Below are 17,397 nucleotides of genomic sequence, written 5' to 3'. Positions count from 1 at the left end.
TAATAGAAAAAGAATACTTAAAATATTTCTGTTTCATACGTTTGGATCAACATGAGTGTGATCAATTTTAATTTTGGGGTGAATCGTTCCTTAAAAAGCAACACAACAAATTATTTAACATCATGTATGTTGATGTCAACTTTCCATTATCCTGATAATGCATGGTCAAAGAACATGCAGCTCTGAGAGAGAGAGAGAGAGAGAGAGAGAGAGAGAGAGAGACTATGCACATAACTAAGCAGTTTGTACAGGAAATAGAAGGGTGTCAAATCAGAGAAAAAGAGAGAGGGAGTATGTGTTTGTAAGAGAGAGAGCTTAAAGAACAAAAAGAGAGAGAGGAATGATGCTTGAGGACAAAATTTTCCAGCTGGACTCTCTTGTTAAATGAGCCGATGGGTGTGTGTGTGTGTGTGATTCTGAGTCTTATTAAGCTACACTATCTTAGGGAAAGCTAGTATTACATACACCAAAATGGTTGTTCAGCACCATCTTTATTAAATAAAATGTCAATACATTTAGCACTGAGAGGAACAGTTGTAGAATAGACATCAGAATATACAAACATGCCCTTCTTGTGTTGCTGAATTGTCCAGTATTTATGCATGAAATGCAAAATCATTTTTTAACCTTTTTGATCATAATGGAAAAGCATGATGAAACTCCGAGTTTTGTGAAAGACATATAGCTTTTATTAGGGAGGTCACAAATGAAGTGAATGTCAGATTTTTCGAATTAAACTGGTTGATCTACTTCACAGAGTCTCAGTCATTCCTTCATAAACCAGACTGAGCAGTGATCTGGTTGCAGAAATTAACAGTTTTGCATCAACTGTTCCTTTAATACTGTATTCTGTCAGTGTGTGTGTGTGTGTGTGTGTGTGTGTGTGTGTGTGTGTGTGTGTGTGTGTGTGTGTGTGTGTGTGTGTATGTGTGTGTGTGTTTGTGTGTTAATGCCATTGTCAGGCCAAGTCATTATAAGTACATATGACAATCGTGTAGCACCAGTCTGAACAAGTAGGTCAAGATTTATACTACACAGAACAGAAAAAGATCAGGTTGGATTTTGCAGGTGTGCTTCTTATGGAGAAATAGAACAGAATATAATAGAATATAGTATAATAATTGTAGGTTTTCTGTTCAAATTCATTGTTGTTTATAGAGGAATGGAGAAAAGTCGACCTTTTCCTGCTCTTACATTGTGTTTGTGTTTGTTTGTTAGTTGTCAGCATGAATTTGGCAAATATACAGTAATTTTCCTCCTATAAGAAGTTGGAATAAAATGATTAATATAATAAGAGTTATATATATATTTGCAGAAACTCATATATATATATAAACTTATAAACTTATATATATATATATAAGAAAAAAAAGTACACAATGACTGTAGTGACAGTAACCTCTCGTTATTATGCCCCTTGTGTGAACATCACATCCTAATTTAAGTAACCTTACAGAAACGTCAGCCTGTAATGCTCATAGTCACAGTGAAAGGTGAGCAGTGGTAATTGGAGTCTCTCATCCTCTGTGTGTGTGTGTGTGTGTGTGTGTGTGTTTGCTGGTTAAATTTTCATGACTTTTCTAGGCTAGTGATTTATAATTCTGTCAGGTCCCGAACCTCTTCCAGAAGGAACATCTGTTTGGAACCCTTTAGATCCTCTCAGTGTGTGTGTGTGTGTGTGTGTGTGCATGTTCAATAGGTAGTCCAAATTTAGCTGTTAAAATGGTGGCTTGTGCTGGCATTGTTAAGTGAGTGTTGGACAAGCAGGATGGATGCTTTTGGACCTGAGATCCTTTAAGGATGCTTTTTTTCTTTTCTTTTTTTCTTTCATTCACTCTCGTTTCTTCTTGTTGCTTGCTCTCTTTCTTTGCCCTGGCTGTTAACGCTAGGTAAAATGAATCATATATGGCTGTGTGTGTGTGTAGGGGTTGCTGTTTCCTGGTGTCTATTTCACAGAGCTTATGTGTGTGTTTGTTATTAACCGCTGAAAGCGCAACATAAATCATATCTTGATCAGTCTGTTTGAGGTACAGCAGAACTTGCTCAGTGGTCAGATTGATGTTGTACATACGGCAAAAGCCTGTGTGTGGAGCAAAGGCGAACATTCACCACAATCCCACCAAAATACTTTATAATGCATGACATCTTTTTAATATCACGGGTCCCATTCATTTTCCCCTGAGGGTTAAATTGAATTCAGCGGCTGCGAGTGTGTACGCGAGAGTGTGTGTTACACCGGTCCGGCATAAAGCATGCCTGTGTGACAGAAGCTGCTAAACTTGTCTCATTATCCCATAAATATTCCCCGCCCTGCTCACGGTCACCTCGCATCCCATCCATCAATCAAAGCCATTGCCGTGCCGCCAACATATCCACAGCAACCTTCTGAGGGAGCAGCACTTAGGCCCTGATACAGAGTCCATTACACGCTCCAACCAGATCCTGGCTGATTATAAAACACTTTCAGCTTACAGGAGACAGTGTGTTCTAATGGATCATGGTCTTTTCTTTTACCTTAGATCTAATAAAACTGATATATAATACAGCAGATCTCATTTCAGGATAAATGTACGAGTTATGTGGAAAATAAATTGATGTCAGTGGGTGAAGTTCTTTGTGGATGCTTAGTTGGCTTTAAAGACTTCTGCTGGATTTTGCTGGTTCATGTGCCTCTGCGTTTATTAAAGATTATTGATTTAAACATCACATTTTATTATTATATTTCATGTATATATAATATTTATATTATTGTTAATAATAGGATGGCCTAACGGTCTCTATCCTATACTACTCAATGCACCTGGACGAGTGTTGTTTCTCCCATAAAAACGTTGTCCTGTGTCGGGTGTGTTGTAGCGTCAGCTCTGCCTGGCTTTGCTGGGAGTGTCTGTTTTAAACTAGGCCACATATTCCCTCTCCTCTCGCAATGCAACCTACTAAACCAGTCAAGCATATTAGAGACCCAAGAAAACTTCTTCCCTCTTCCTTTTTCTCTGTCTTTCCCTCCTCGCTCCTCGCATCTTTTCTCTTCTCTCAGCAGACCCTTGTTAATCGTATTGATTCTAATCTCCGCAGACACTGTCCGCGAGTGACCTCACTCTAGTGGATTACATCAGAATTACAGCTCCCCTCCACATCAAGTGGACGCATCCGCTGGGTTTACCTCATTTGAAAGGCCGCTGATCGGCTTGCAGTAATTGAATGTGCCCCAGGGGTGCTCTGAAACACCCAATAAAGGGCCCGACGCAGGAAATCAGCACACCCTAGTGCAGCATATAGCCTTTATCAGAGACTGCCACCGAACCAAATGATCAACATTACTGCAACATCTGCTGGGCCGTTTACAACACATTTGACAAATAAAATCATGCACGAATGTGACTAACACATTTTTGTGGACAAATGTGGGTCGGTTTGTAATTAATGCTCTTATGAAAAAAGGGTGTTAGTATAATAAAGCAGCAAAGGTTTAAAACTTGAGCATTAATGTACACAATACTGCTCCCTACAGGAAACACTGGGGTATTACAACTAAGGTCACTGGGTTTTTCACTGTGGGTTTTCATGTTAGCACGTATGTTATTGTAGCAAAGGCTGCTGTTTACTTCTGACATGTGCTTACTTATGAATGAATGAAAACAGTTTCTCTGTTTCTCTGTAGATCAGTATATTTATGACTCATCTTTCCAACTATGGGAACGACCGCTTGGGATTGTATACGTTCACTAATCTGGCGAACTTCCTGAAATGCTGGACCAACCTGAAGCTGCACACACTTCCTCCCCTGCAGCTCGCGCACAAGTACTTCACACTCTTCCCAGAGCAGAGAAACCCACTCTGGCAGGTCAGCTATGATAGAGATATAGACATTATCTTATTTTAATTTACTTTCATGTTTAATCAGATTAGCACTGAGTGTTTTTTCCTAGTTTGACGAGAGAACTGATTATAAAAAATGTGTGCTTTTTTAAATAAATTTATACTCTTATTCAACAAAGATGTGTTAAACTGGTTAAAAGTGACAATAAAAACTTTATTTAAATGTGTATATATATATATATATATATATATATATATATATATATATATATATATATATATATATATATATATATATATATATATATAGATATATATATCTATATAGATATATATAGATATATATATAGATATATATATATATATATATATATATATATATATATATATATATATATTTGAAATAAATGTAATCTTTCTATTCATCAAACAATCATCCAATCATGGTTCACACAAAAACTTTAGCTAGCACAGATCATGTGACACTGAAGACTGGAGTCATGATGCTGGAAATTCAGCTTAGCCAGAAATAAATAGAAAAAATTAATCAGTTTACAATAAATCATTGTCATTTCTTTCAAAAACATTTAAAAACTCTTATGAATCCCATTTGTTTTGTTCGTTTTTGGTTTGTTTATTTTTGTTTTGTGTTAATATTGTTGTACATCGATCTACTCCATTTATCTCAAGTGGATGCTGAACAATGAAAAGCCACCAGAAAATGAAAACACTTGGATTTATGTGCATATGTGCAATATGTAGCATATTTTTGTTTGGTTGCTACAATTGTTTTATTTTGAAAAGATTTACATCTTAGCCTAATACAGTTTTACAATTACTGAATTAAAAAGAAAAAGATTTCTGATTGTTCTGTTTTCAAAATAAATTTTGTACATCATGTGCAAATTGATGACATGTAGACATCAGCAGTAACAATTGCAGACTTACTGTCCATCCTGAAAAACAGACCCTATATCCGAATAGGGCTCTAGAATATGTATTAATATCTGTCATATGAAATCTGAAGATGATCTCAATGATTCTCCATATTCTGTAGGCATCGAGATGCAGACCATGTCAAGTCCTCTGTCTCCATGCTTCATTTATTGATGCCTGATCTCATTTATGATGTTGTTCTTCAGAACCCATGTGATGATAAACGGCATAAGGACATCTGGTCCAAAGAGAAGACCTGCGACAGGCTGCCCAAGTTCATGGTGGTCGGGCCTCAGAAAACAGGTAATTCTCTTCTTCTGATGCAAGAGCATGTTTCTTTTTAAAGGGCTTCAAAGTCGTCAAAATGTGCGTGTGAATCTCCTCGCTTTGCTGTTCCCCTTGATCCTGCTTCACATCTCACCTGGTGCTGCTGGAAATGATGAAAGTGCAACTACGGGCTTTAGCTCTAGAGGAGAACAATACAGACACGTCCCCAGAGGGCTAGCGGGGTAGAACAAGGGAAGAGACAGAGCGCTGTTTTGGGGCTGTAAGATTTTGATTGGTGTCAAGACACTGTCTTGTTAAACACTTCTCCTCTCTGGACTTATCTTCTTCTTCCCTGCTGTATCGCAAACTCACAACACACACACACACACACACACAAAAATCCATAAGGTAAATGGTGTATTGATCCCATGTCTCTTAGTTTCTCTGTCTGTGGGCTGAATCTCCAGGCCTCGAATATTTCTCTTCAGTGCTATCAGCTCCACATGTAATTTCATCATTAGAAGGGGAAGGGCTCGTTGATTTACTTCCCCTCCTTCTTCCTTTCTCTCCTGCCCTCCTCCTTTCTCTATTCATCTCTTTCTCTCTCTCTCTCTCTCTCTTTCCAGGCACAACGGCGCTCTACCTCTTCCTGATCATGCATCCCTTCATCTCCAGCAACTTTCCAAGTGTGAAAACATTCGAGGAAGTTCAGTTTTTCAACACCAACAACTACCACAAAGGCATCGACTGGTGAGTGTGAAGTGTGCACCAGGCATGTGTTTTACTTTCTTTTGGAGGAATACACAACGGTTGTCACATGATTGTTTAATTGCAATTAAGTAGGTTATGCACAAATAATTAAACATGATCTTCACTGTTTTGGAAAATATTCTATGCCATGTATTGATCTGGAGAACAGTAGAATATGGTTTCTTTTCCAAGTAGTCACATTTTATTTCAAGGATCAAGTTTTCACTATTAACCATTAGCTATGACTTTTGCCTCAGTAAACTCCTAATTTGCTGCTTATTAATAGTTAGCAAGGTAGTTGTTAAGTTTAGTTATGGGGTTGGATTAAGGGATATAGAATACGGTCATGTAGGATAAAAAATTAATATGTGCTTGGTAAGAGCTAATAAACAATATGCATGCTAATATAAGCAACTAGTTAATCGTGAAAATTGGTCCTTGAAATAGCCAAATGTAATTATAATTAATATTATTTTAAATAGAATTGTTAAAAAAAATAATAATTTAAATAACTATTCCTGATATCTATTCTAACTTAAATTCATAAATTGTTCTTACACAGGGGAGCAATTCTACTCACTGAGAAATTAAAGTGCTTGAATATGTTTGTGGCGTATTTGAAAATTTAATGTCTTCTTCTGCTATTGTCCATTTTTGTAGGTCAGTGGATTAATGTATGGATCCACCGTATAAAGTATAAATTGTTAAATCTAAAATCTAGTATTAACGTCTTGTGGCAAATGGCTTACAAGGGGTTCATAAATTATAAATATTTTGAATAGTTTTTGTGGGCCAAATTGAAGTCATATAGTGTTTTTTTACTTTGAAAAATATATTTAAAATAAAACAACTTTTTGAAATTAATGTGTAAGATGTGTCCACTGACATGCACAAAGCCCCCTATGAATAAGTCTCCATGACTTATTAATTCATGGCTACATTTGATTTATTTGATCCACAATTTTAGGTAAATTCGTGGCTACGTTGTGCTAGTTTGTTCCCTTGAGGAACAAATCAGTGTAACTTGGCCATGATTTATGTAAAACTAAGGGAAACAGCAATAAATTCTTAATTTGGGGCACAAGGTGTAATGTACTTGGTGGTTAAACAAGATTTTCCATTTTCTTTATCTTGGACAGTATTATTTGTCATTGAGACAAATAGATATATTCCTGCCACAAGCACTTTTCATAAATTGGTGAGGAAAAAATCTTCCATGGCAAAATCTCCCACTGTAAATGGCACCTACTGTAGGCGTGTGTGTGTGTGTGTGTGTGTGTGTGTGTGTGTGTGTGCGTTTGTCTTGTGTGAGTTTTCTCTGACTCAATATACCTCTCTTCTCAAAGGTACATGGAGTTTTTTCCTGTACCCTCTAATGTCAGCACAGATTTCCTGTTTGAGAAGAGTGCAAACTACTTTTCTTCAGAGGAGACGCCCAAACGAGCTGCCGCTCTCTTGCCTAAAGCCAAAATCCTGACTCTGCTGATCAACCCTTCAGACAGGGCATACAGCTGGTATCAGGTATGACTCTGACCAATCACAAAGCACAGACTAGTAGAACCGCACAGTCAGAGTTGTGTGGATGTGTGAAAGATCCTGCTGTACAGCACAACAGTCAATGCCACTGGTCATGTTTACATGTTTTCCAGTATAAATTAGGATCACATTTTTTGTTTTTTTAGCTAGGCCTCTTGAAATAAATTCATCAAGTGTGATTAAAATATAAAAAGTGACTATTCATCTATTTCAAATAAACGCTGTTCTTTTGAACTTTCTAGTGATCAAAGAATCCTGACAAAAAAGTATCACCGTTTCCACAAAAAAATGAAGCATCAAAACTGTTTTTAGCATAGATATAGAATAGGTAACACCTATTAGATGCTTATTAGCATGCATATTACTAGATTATTAGCCATGTATTAGTGCTAATTAAGAACATATTAATGCCTTATTCTACATCCCTAATCTTACCCAATACCTAAACCTAACAAGTACCTTACTAACTATTAATGAACAGCAAATTAAGAATTTATTGAGAAAAATGTCGTAGTTAATAGTTAACAAGTGTTACCTATTCTAAAGTGTTACCAAAACTTTACATATCAGCATATAAGTATGGTTCACAGAAATACATTAAAATAGAGTAGTAATTTGTATCGGTGCATATCCAGATGAAGATCATTCTGATTGCATATGTGACAGCTGTGAAAAGTCAAGCTGTCAGACAAATACATCAGAATACATGAAACATTAATGTGATAGGTACATGAGGATGAATGTGCTGTGCAGATTCACTAAAATGCATCTTAATAGATGCAGACAAAATAAGCATGAATCACATATTATTACATAAAGGAAAAAGATTTGTCTTACATGCATGAGTTTTAAATATAAAGGCAACACAAATTCATCCATAAAGCAATAAAGGGAAAAAGGGGTCAGAAGGGAGCTCAAATACCTGGGCAGACGTATAGAGGACAGTGTATTTTCTTACAGCATTACTACACATTTGAACTCTTGCAGAATAGTATACATAGCGCTTAAATCCATGAAATCATGTGTTGTGTGTATGCGTGTTGGTGTGCTTGGTGGATTTCCGTAGGAAGCAAGCGTGCACATGTTCATGTGTGATATTGTGGAGAGATTGAATATGTGTAAGTGTGAGTGAGAACATCACTGGGTGTAACCGCATGTTAGAGTTTGTGTGAGGGTGAAATCTCATCAACAGCGTGCACAGGGGGCACAGCATGAAGCTGCTACCACACCACACATCAATTGTATTAAAAGAATAATATTGAAGATTAAATACAGTTTAAGCCCTGTACATTATCAAGCTTATTACATGGACATGAAATTTTAATTTGAGTTGAAATTGTTATTTAGATAATCTTTTTAGTATCGTATCTTCTTAATCAGACTAGCAACAAGACAGGCGGCAATATGACCGTTATACAAAAGTATTTGACCAGTTTGTAATTGTTGACCAATCGGAATCAGAATAAATGTTAATGTTTAAGTCATTGCGCAGTTGGGTTTGGTTTTTAACATAGCTGTAATTTCACTGGCAGCATCAGAGAGCTCATGAAGAGCCGGCAGCACTGCAGTTCAGTTTCTATGAGGTGATCTCAGCAGACCAGCTGTCTCCACCTGAACTGCGCTCTCTCCAGAACCGCTGTCTCGTACCTGGACTCTACGCCACACACCTGGAGAGATGGCTCACATACTACCCTCCAAACCAGGTAACCAATCTGGACCAACACTGGTATTTTGGTATTTACACAGTACGTTTTCTGAATTTTCTACTTCCTGTCTGTCTCTCTCTGTCTCCTCCTGCAGCTAATGATAATTGATGGACAGCAGCTGAGGAATGACCCAGCTAAAGTACTGGACGAGCTTCAGAAATTTCTGGGTGTTACTCCCTATTACAACTACTCCCAGGCACTCACGTAAGGGTCACACACACATATCTTTTATATCAAGGAGGGGACCTCCAAGATTTACATAATTGCAGTCATTCTGTAATATGTTTAACCTAAAGTCTGTTTTTTGCATTGTACATAAGCTAAATAAGTAGACTGTTCTAAAGTGTCGAGTTAAGGTATTTCTTTTTTCTTTTTTTTCTTTTTAAGAAGTTTCTTGTGGCCAGCACATCTGCATTTATTTACAGCAAAAACAGTAAAATTGTCAAATATTGTTACAATATAATATAACTGTTTTCTAGTTATATTTCAATAAATAATTTATTCCTATGGCAGAGCTGAATTTTCAGCATCATTACCCCAGTCTTCAGTGTCACATGATCCTTCAGAAATTATTTTAATATGCCATGGTGCTTAAGTAATATTTCTTTTTATCAATGTTAAAACTAAATATTTTTGAGGAAACTGATGCTTTTTCAGGATTCTTTGATGAATAGAAGTTCAAAAGAACAGCATGGATTTAAAAAAAGAAATATTTTGTAGTGTTATAAATGTCTTTACTGCCACTTTTGATCTTTTTAATGCAGCCTTGCTGAATAAAACTATTACATTTATGAGCGGTAGTGTGCAAAATTTAAATCACTTAAACTATTTTAAAATGCACAGGAATGGCAAACACGAACATGCAAATCTCCAGTAATTCAAAAATGAAATCACTTTTCCAACTCTTTATGGATTTAATCTTAAATGTGTAAAGATATTTTAGCCATGAGCCTACAGTCCTCCACTGGTGTTTGCACCAACATTTCTGTGAATGATGTTGTTTCACTTCATTACTGATATTTTGCTCGTTTAATTTTTTTTTAATTAATGAAACGGTTATAATGTCAAATTCAATAAATGCATTTACACTGTACAAGTACAACACATATTTAATAAATTGCATGCGTTAACTTTGACAGCCCTACAAATAAAAAAGGTTATTTTATGCAGCTGTGTGATGTAGGTCCAGAGAATGTCGTTTTTTAGGTTTTACTATCACAGTGGAAACATTTGGTCTGCACTTGGATACACAAACAAGAATATCCACACGCACACAGATGGACACAGGCTCATCCAGAGATACGATACAGGATCAAGCCTGTCATCCATGCTGTCCCTGATCCCATGTGTTTGAGAATCAGCAGATAAAACGAGGTGACAGATCCGTGTTCTGAGCAGTTGATGCCTGTTTAATCTGTACAGAGCTTGAATGAGATTAATTGTGATCATCTGGCTGTAGCCATTAGCACATGATTAACTCTCCAATTAAAAACGCTCGTTAGGCATCTGACACTGGTTGTTAGATTGCTCATAAGGTGTCTTGTACATTTGAACAATTTTGAAAACATAATAGGAGACAGAGAGGAAAGAAGGAATGTCGTTCATTGTTAAGCATGCTTGTGAATGGTTTGAAACCCACCGGTCAGAGGATGAGGTCACGCCTTGTCATGATTAATAATTCAAAATTATTAACACTCAGCATGTTCAGTCATGTTTGAACTGTAAGAAAGATCTTGTGACAAGACTTGTGTAACTTGTGACTCAAATTGATTTCAGACATAGAAAACGTCTGTCACAACTCTCATTTTCTAACACCTTTTAAAAGAGAAGTTCTTCTGATGAATAAAAAATAAATAAAAAAAAACAGTCAGCAAGTGTGGCAAAATGTCAAATTTGGACCATGTATATAAATCATATTGTACTATAATATATTTGATGAAATTCAATTGAATGAAAATTATATTCACTCATTTCAACTTTGAAAGAGAAAATGATCAAAATGAACATTATATAGTGCCTAAGTAAACTGTTCCGTTAATTCATGCTGTTCTATATTATAAAAAATTAGAAAATATTATATATAAAATATTTCCAGTGGCTCCTGAACCAAAAGGACCTCAAATGCATTGTGGTAAAAAAAAAAATGGTATTTTGAAATGAAGTAATGGCTGTATCAGATTATCATTCTTGATATAAAATGCCAAAACATTGAACTCAGTATTACCTGTGTGTGTGTGTGTGTGTGTGTGGGGGTGTGTGTGTGTGTGGTCATTCTGTGAGTCTCTGCATGTGTTCTCTATCACAGACAGCTCCATCAATCTTTGGCTTTTATTAATAACCTCCCTCTGTTTGAGTCTTTCTCACTTCATCTCTCCACATCTCCTCTCTCTTTCACTTACTGTCACTTCTTTTTGTGGCTTCACTTTCCTCATTTGGTATTTTGTTTCAGTCTTTCAGCAGTTTTCTTTAGCTCTGCCTGTCACTCATCATGCATGCCATACATCACTCTCTCTCTCTCTGCCTCTCTGTTGCTTTCATCCCTTTTTCTTGGGTACTTTTGACCTTGCTGACATTTAAAATAACCATCTTAAAACATACATTTTACACTCACAATTCACTTTTTTTGGTTAATTTATATCTTTTGTATCTTTTTTCCGCCATATTTTATTTAATGTCTCCACTAACAATGCTCAACAGGTGTTATCTCCATCTCATATGATGTATTGTGTTTGATAATGGTCTGTGATGGAAATTACGTTTTAAATGTTCTGTTTTGGATAAAAAACTAAAAATTTAAAAAATCTAATCAGTCCTCCAATGGTGCATAATATATTTAAAGAATCTTCTTTGAGCAATATGTGTTCTGAATTTTTCCAAATCGCATTCGAATGCATAATTTGACAAAACTACAGATGATTAAATATACTTTTTTGTGAAGATTTTTAAACTTTTAAATGGATATTAATTATAGTACACTTAATAATGAAACTGCTGTTTAATTAGATTGTCACCTTTGAAATAACAATAATATTTTAAGGGTGAAACCAAGGTTTTGAAATTAAACTTTAACCTTCAGAAAGCAAAAAAAATAAAAAATACATAAAGCTCTTATGTTCTCTATTCTCTCTGTATGTTCTGGTACTGAGATTAAACCAAGAATATCTGAGAAAACTGCAGAGCATGAAAGGGAAAAATAAATTAAGACAGACAGACAAAGAGAGAAAACAAAACAAACAAATACTTTGCCACATATTTTATGAAGTTCATGTTTCAAAATACCTTCTGCTTGCTGCTTTGTCAAAGAACGAACACAGACACAGACGCACACACACACTTTTTTATCACATTTAGCTGAGAGTGGTTAGAGATTGCTGATTGGGAGTTGTTTGTAGAAATAAATCTTTTAGATTGTAAAGCGTTCTCAATCTCTTCACAGGTTTGATCCTCAGAAGGGCTTTTGGTGTCAGCTGTTGGAAGGGGGCAGGACTAAGTGTTTGGGGAAGAGCAAGGGCCGCAAATACCCGCCCATGGACTCTGAGGTACCACCTAACAACATTAAACTCTGAGCAAAATGAGTCTTTAATCTTTAATGATTGCAGCTGTGCTATAGAGGCATGCCAACACTGAGCAATATGGGTCATAGAGAGAGAGAGAACTGTCTAACATGTCTGTAGCTCATGTACTGAATAACTGATACCTACAGAACAACTCGGACTCTCGCTTCATGTTTCTCTATTTTTTCTTCTTTTTTTCCTCACACACACATACAAGAAAATTCTTACATTAACTCACCCTTGTGTCATTCTAAACCTACACTCTCAGAAAAAAAGGTACAAAAGCTGGGGAGTTACCTTTTCAAAAGCTACACTTTTGTACCTAAAGGTTTATATTGGTCCCTTGAAAACCACATGTTAGTACCTAAAATGTGCATATTAAAAGCCGAAGCGTACCTTTTGAAAAGGCACTGTCCCAGTGATACAGTTTGGTATGTTTTCAGTATGTGAAAAATAAAACATAACATTGTGTTGTCTTTCTGTGCTTTCATTTTTGGATGCAAAATGTTTTAGCAAAATGTATTTTTTTATTGTGTTATTGTTAGACTAACAGTGCTTGTTGGATAAAGATTAACAGAGACAGGCTGACCTTTATGCACAATGGATATGCAATACTTTCTAATATTTACAAATGAAAATACCACCATAAGATAAAAAAATGCATTACATATAACACACTGAAAAGATGTTAAGAAGATTCAAAACTATACTTTTGTGTTAGTTTAAAGTGCATCATTAGTTTAGTACAACTTGGATTGTGTTCTTTTCCTGAAGCAGTTATTTTTCAGATGCATTTACAACACCAGAGTCCAATCTTACTTGAAAATATATATTTAGTATACCGCCCAGACCTAAGCTGAACTAACAACATCCAGTCAAAGTTAGGCAACACAGCACTGTATTTGTTTTATACAGGTGTGCACCTAATTAAAAGCTGTTCTGCTCACTAAAATATGTGTTGTTTTTACTCTTTCCTTTTCTAGTCACGAGTGTTTCTCTCCAGATTCTACAGGGATCAGAACATTGAATTATCTAAGCTGCTGCACAGACTGGGTCAGCCGCTACCAGCCTGGCTCAGAGAGGAACTACAGAAGGTCAGGTAGCCCTAACCAAACCACCACTCCTCTGGGTCAAAGATCCGGATTCAGCCCTCAATGGAAACTAGACACTTGAACAGTACTCAATGCCACCTACCTGCAAGCTTGCGGAGCAAAGGTCAAAAATTCAGCTCACCATTTATTGGTGCCTCTGGAAATCCAAACAAAGCAGTATGATGTTTCCATGGCAGCATGAAAATTCTGTTACAGAAGGTCAGATTTTTTTTCGGTGAGGTAACCGTGACCCTTGAACTTCAGATGCAGCTAACGAAAGACTGCATGAAAACTGTAACTGAAAAAAAAAAGTAAACGTCCACAGACTTCCTCCTATATATACTGTACGCTCCCCAATCAGACACTGGATATAAAGGTACGGCTTTAGATTTTATACGTCGTTACAGAGAGATTTAGAACTGCACAACCACTGTTCATAACCTCACTCCTGCAAATATATCAGTCAATCAATCTATCAGTGAAGATGCAAAATGAATATGGAGAAATAAAGAGCACAGTCAATTTTTTTTTTTTGCGTCAGCTTTCAATGGAGTGATGTCATTGTGATGTCAATGTTTCAGTCCACGTCCCAATTACTGTTGTTCTAGACACACTGGCATGAAGAGCGGAAATCATTTCAGTCTGTGTATGTGTGTGTGTGTGTGTGTGTGTGTGTAAGCCCTTGTGTGAGTGTGTGTCTAGGCATATGTATGTAGCCAGGTAGCCTTAGCCCCGCCCACTGCACTGCAACTGGTTGGCTGATGGATTTGAAGTGTGACTTTTATTTTTTAAAACAATTTGCCTCAATAAGGTAAGAAAGTGCTTTGTGAAATATGTAAATAACTATATATATTCAATAAACACTGGAGAGAGACATGTTTCCGTAAAACTGTCCTTGCTAAGTTCTGTCTCTGCACATGATATATATATATATATACATACAAAAATGCATTAAATATCACACATTAGACAAGAGGTCAAGAAGTTTTAAACAGTATGCTTTTGAGTTAGTTTGAAGTGTTTAATTTGAAGCAAATCTCACTTGGATTTTGTTTGTACTTTATGTATATAGGGTTAGGGTTAGGTTAAAGGGTTAGTTCACCCGAGAAGGAAAATTCGTCCATCTTCTACTCACCCTCCAAGCATCCTTGATGTATGTGACTTTCTTCTTTCAGAATAATCCAATCAGAGTTATATAAAAAATTGCCCATGCTCTTCCAAGCCTTTCAATGGGGTTACGCGGGGGTTTGTTGTCAACAGTTCAGAAGACGTGAAATAAAGTGCATGCATTTGTAATAAAACGTGACATTTTATTACAGATGCATGTAATATTTCACGTCTTCTGAACTGTTGACAACAAAAACTCACTGACCTCAATTGAAAGGCTTGGAGGAGCAAGGACAAATTTTTATATAACTTCGATTTAATTATTCTGAAAGAAGTCACATACACCTAGGATGTTTTCGAGGGTGAGTAGAAGATGTACACATTTTCGTTGGTAGGGTGAACTAACCCTTTAAGTTACCTTACTGTTAGGATGTGTGTAGTGATCATGTTTTTTATTAAATACCTCCCTCTAGTGGTGACAGGCTGTACTAACATAGAAAACAAGGTATTACAACTATAAAATAAGTCGGTGCATCTGATCTGGCTGATTCTTCAGTTGAGAGTCTTGCTGGTATTGGCTATAAATATGGAGTGATTCTTCATGAACGCTGGTTACATGGGTCCTTTGCTTCACATGCACATTCTGGGGCTGCAGGCGACACTATAATATAGTTCAGATGATTACAGGCAGTGGTTAGCATTAGGACCCCCAGGGGAACATCTTTAAGCTGGAAGTAAGGTAACTCCTGCAAAGTGGGGGTGGCAAGCAAGGGACACCTTAGTAACTAAAGATTTTATATTTTTTTACTGTTTCCAGAAATAGACTCACCTCACCTACACTCTTCGTACTTCACAATATACATCACCAGTAGTGTGCACAGACCAATGGAGGGGCAGGGGAGAAGTGGCATGACAAGAACACAGTCGTGTGTGTCCCTCGGTAGAAAATGGGACCGAAAGGGTACTTTTGTGTTGGTGATTAAAGGGGTGGGGACTTGAAATTACATCATGCAAGAGTCTCCATTAAAACTTACCCCATTTGTTCAACATTTGGTTTCTGTGCTTCATTAGGCTGTCAAAGTACTGATAAGGAGACAATCAGAAACACATTTATGAAAATGCCATTGTACGTGCTTTATTATTAATGCAACACTGGGCTTAAATAAATCAGTTTTAAAATGCATAACAGAAGATGTGACGAGCATGATAAACAATCGACATGCTGTTTTCTCAAGCTGACAGTGTAAGTGTACAACAAAGAAAGCTGAATAAAAAAAGATTTTATTCTTCTGACAAAAGATTTCTGATTACCCTTTCTACGTGGATTCTTAGATGTGCTAAATGATGGTTCAAATACTTAATAGTGTAATGGTTCTTGTAGACAAAAGACATTTGGCCACACACTTTTAGACTTAATGGATTCTACGTGAAAATCTGTGTTCGTGCAGGTGGATCCAATCTGATGTACACAAAGGTAACAGAAGTATTTGAATTTCCTGTTTAGGTATTTGAGTATATGTTTTCAGGGTAGTCAGTATTTTTCAAAAATGTAAAAAGTAAAAATTGTTTTGTCATTGAAAATCTATTTTAATAAAAGTATTCCGTTTTAAAATGCACTTTGCACAGTGAGGTACAAACCCCCAAAATTATTAATTTCAGTAGGGAGGAGGACACATCTTTTAACCGAAAAGTCATGACTATGGCATTAACGCACAAAGTATGCCTAGACAAAATGGAACTTGTAGTGTAATTATGTTTATACATGATTACAACACACGCCCAAAAGAACCTCCTCCAATAGAACGACCTTATTAATTATTCAAATGGCCTGCAACAACCAATTGCAAGTCTTCAGCAGCAAGCTTCTTCAATAGCGTTTTGGATGTAGCATTATGTACAGATAAATCATATAAGGCAGGTTTTTGTCATACATAATTCCTTAAGCCTTTATTTTTGAGAGTGTACCTTTCAGCTTTCCAAACTCTGCAATGTGAACGCTGTCCCTGGTGCTCATAGAGTCATGAAAAACAAAACCTTTCTATTTAGATTTTTTATTATGGCATAGAAGTGCTCATTATAGAGGAGCTCATTACCTTCCTCTATAATCAATGAAGTTGACACTGCACAAATAATCTTTCTATTATTAATTTATAGTATTTATTATAATGAGATTATATTCGCGAAAAAAGCACAGAAACAAAACTCCGGCGTTTTGGCGGGATTCTCTGATTGGCCATTGAGTTAAAGTCAACAGAGATGTGTGTATATATTTGTGATATTACTAAAGTAAATGGTCAATTATTTCTACCATAGTCTTTGATCCTAATGAAAAGTGTAGCTGCAGAAACTCTTAAGAATAGTAAACATATAATTAGATAGTTCCACGGTTTTGCCATGAGGCAGTTATTGTATTTACAGTACCTCAAGGTGGCGCTGTAATACTACTCTCAATCTCAATCACTGTAAGAAATCTCTCTCCCTCACTCAGTGAACTTTTTCATTCACATTTACTTTAAAGTAACAGTAGTGAAGTACAGAAGTAGTGAATGAATACTAACAAACACTCTATGACATGCATTAATGAAAATTCATTTCAGTCTATCCCATGATATGGTAAACTTTTCTCCATAG

General features: G+C 36.3%; 1 protein-coding gene across 1 annotated transcript in view; it reads left to right on the top strand.

The window, feature by feature from the left end:
- LOC113106871 (bifunctional heparan sulfate N-deacetylase/N-sulfotransferase 4) overlaps window positions 1-14,548 on the top strand; it is a 45,048-nt gene extending 30,500 nt beyond the window's left edge. Inside the window, exons 7-14 of the mRNA XM_026268888.1 lie at window positions 3,662-3,844; window positions 4,962-5,058; window positions 5,649-5,772; window positions 7,119-7,293; window positions 8,841-9,011; window positions 9,109-9,218; window positions 12,451-12,553; window positions 13,552-14,548. Of these exons, the coding sequence (XP_026124673.1) occupies window positions 3,662-3,844; window positions 4,962-5,058; window positions 5,649-5,772; window positions 7,119-7,293; window positions 8,841-9,011; window positions 9,109-9,218; window positions 12,451-12,553; window positions 13,552-13,671 (1,083 nt within the window). The 3' untranslated portion in view covers window positions 13,672-14,548. The remainder of the gene's footprint in view (window positions 1-3,661; window positions 3,845-4,961; window positions 5,059-5,648; window positions 5,773-7,118; window positions 7,294-8,840; window positions 9,012-9,108; window positions 9,219-12,450; window positions 12,554-13,551) is intronic.
- Window positions 14,549-17,397: the final 2,849 nt, after the last annotated feature.

The sequence above is a fragment of the Carassius auratus genome, chromosome 1 (genome assembly GCF_003368295.1).
Source record: "Carassius auratus strain Wakin chromosome 1, ASM336829v1, whole genome shotgun sequence".
Classification (NCBI taxonomy): domain Eukaryota; kingdom Metazoa; phylum Chordata; class Actinopteri; order Cypriniformes; family Cyprinidae; genus Carassius; species Carassius auratus.
This window is presented reverse-complemented; position numbering and strand designations above follow the sequence as displayed.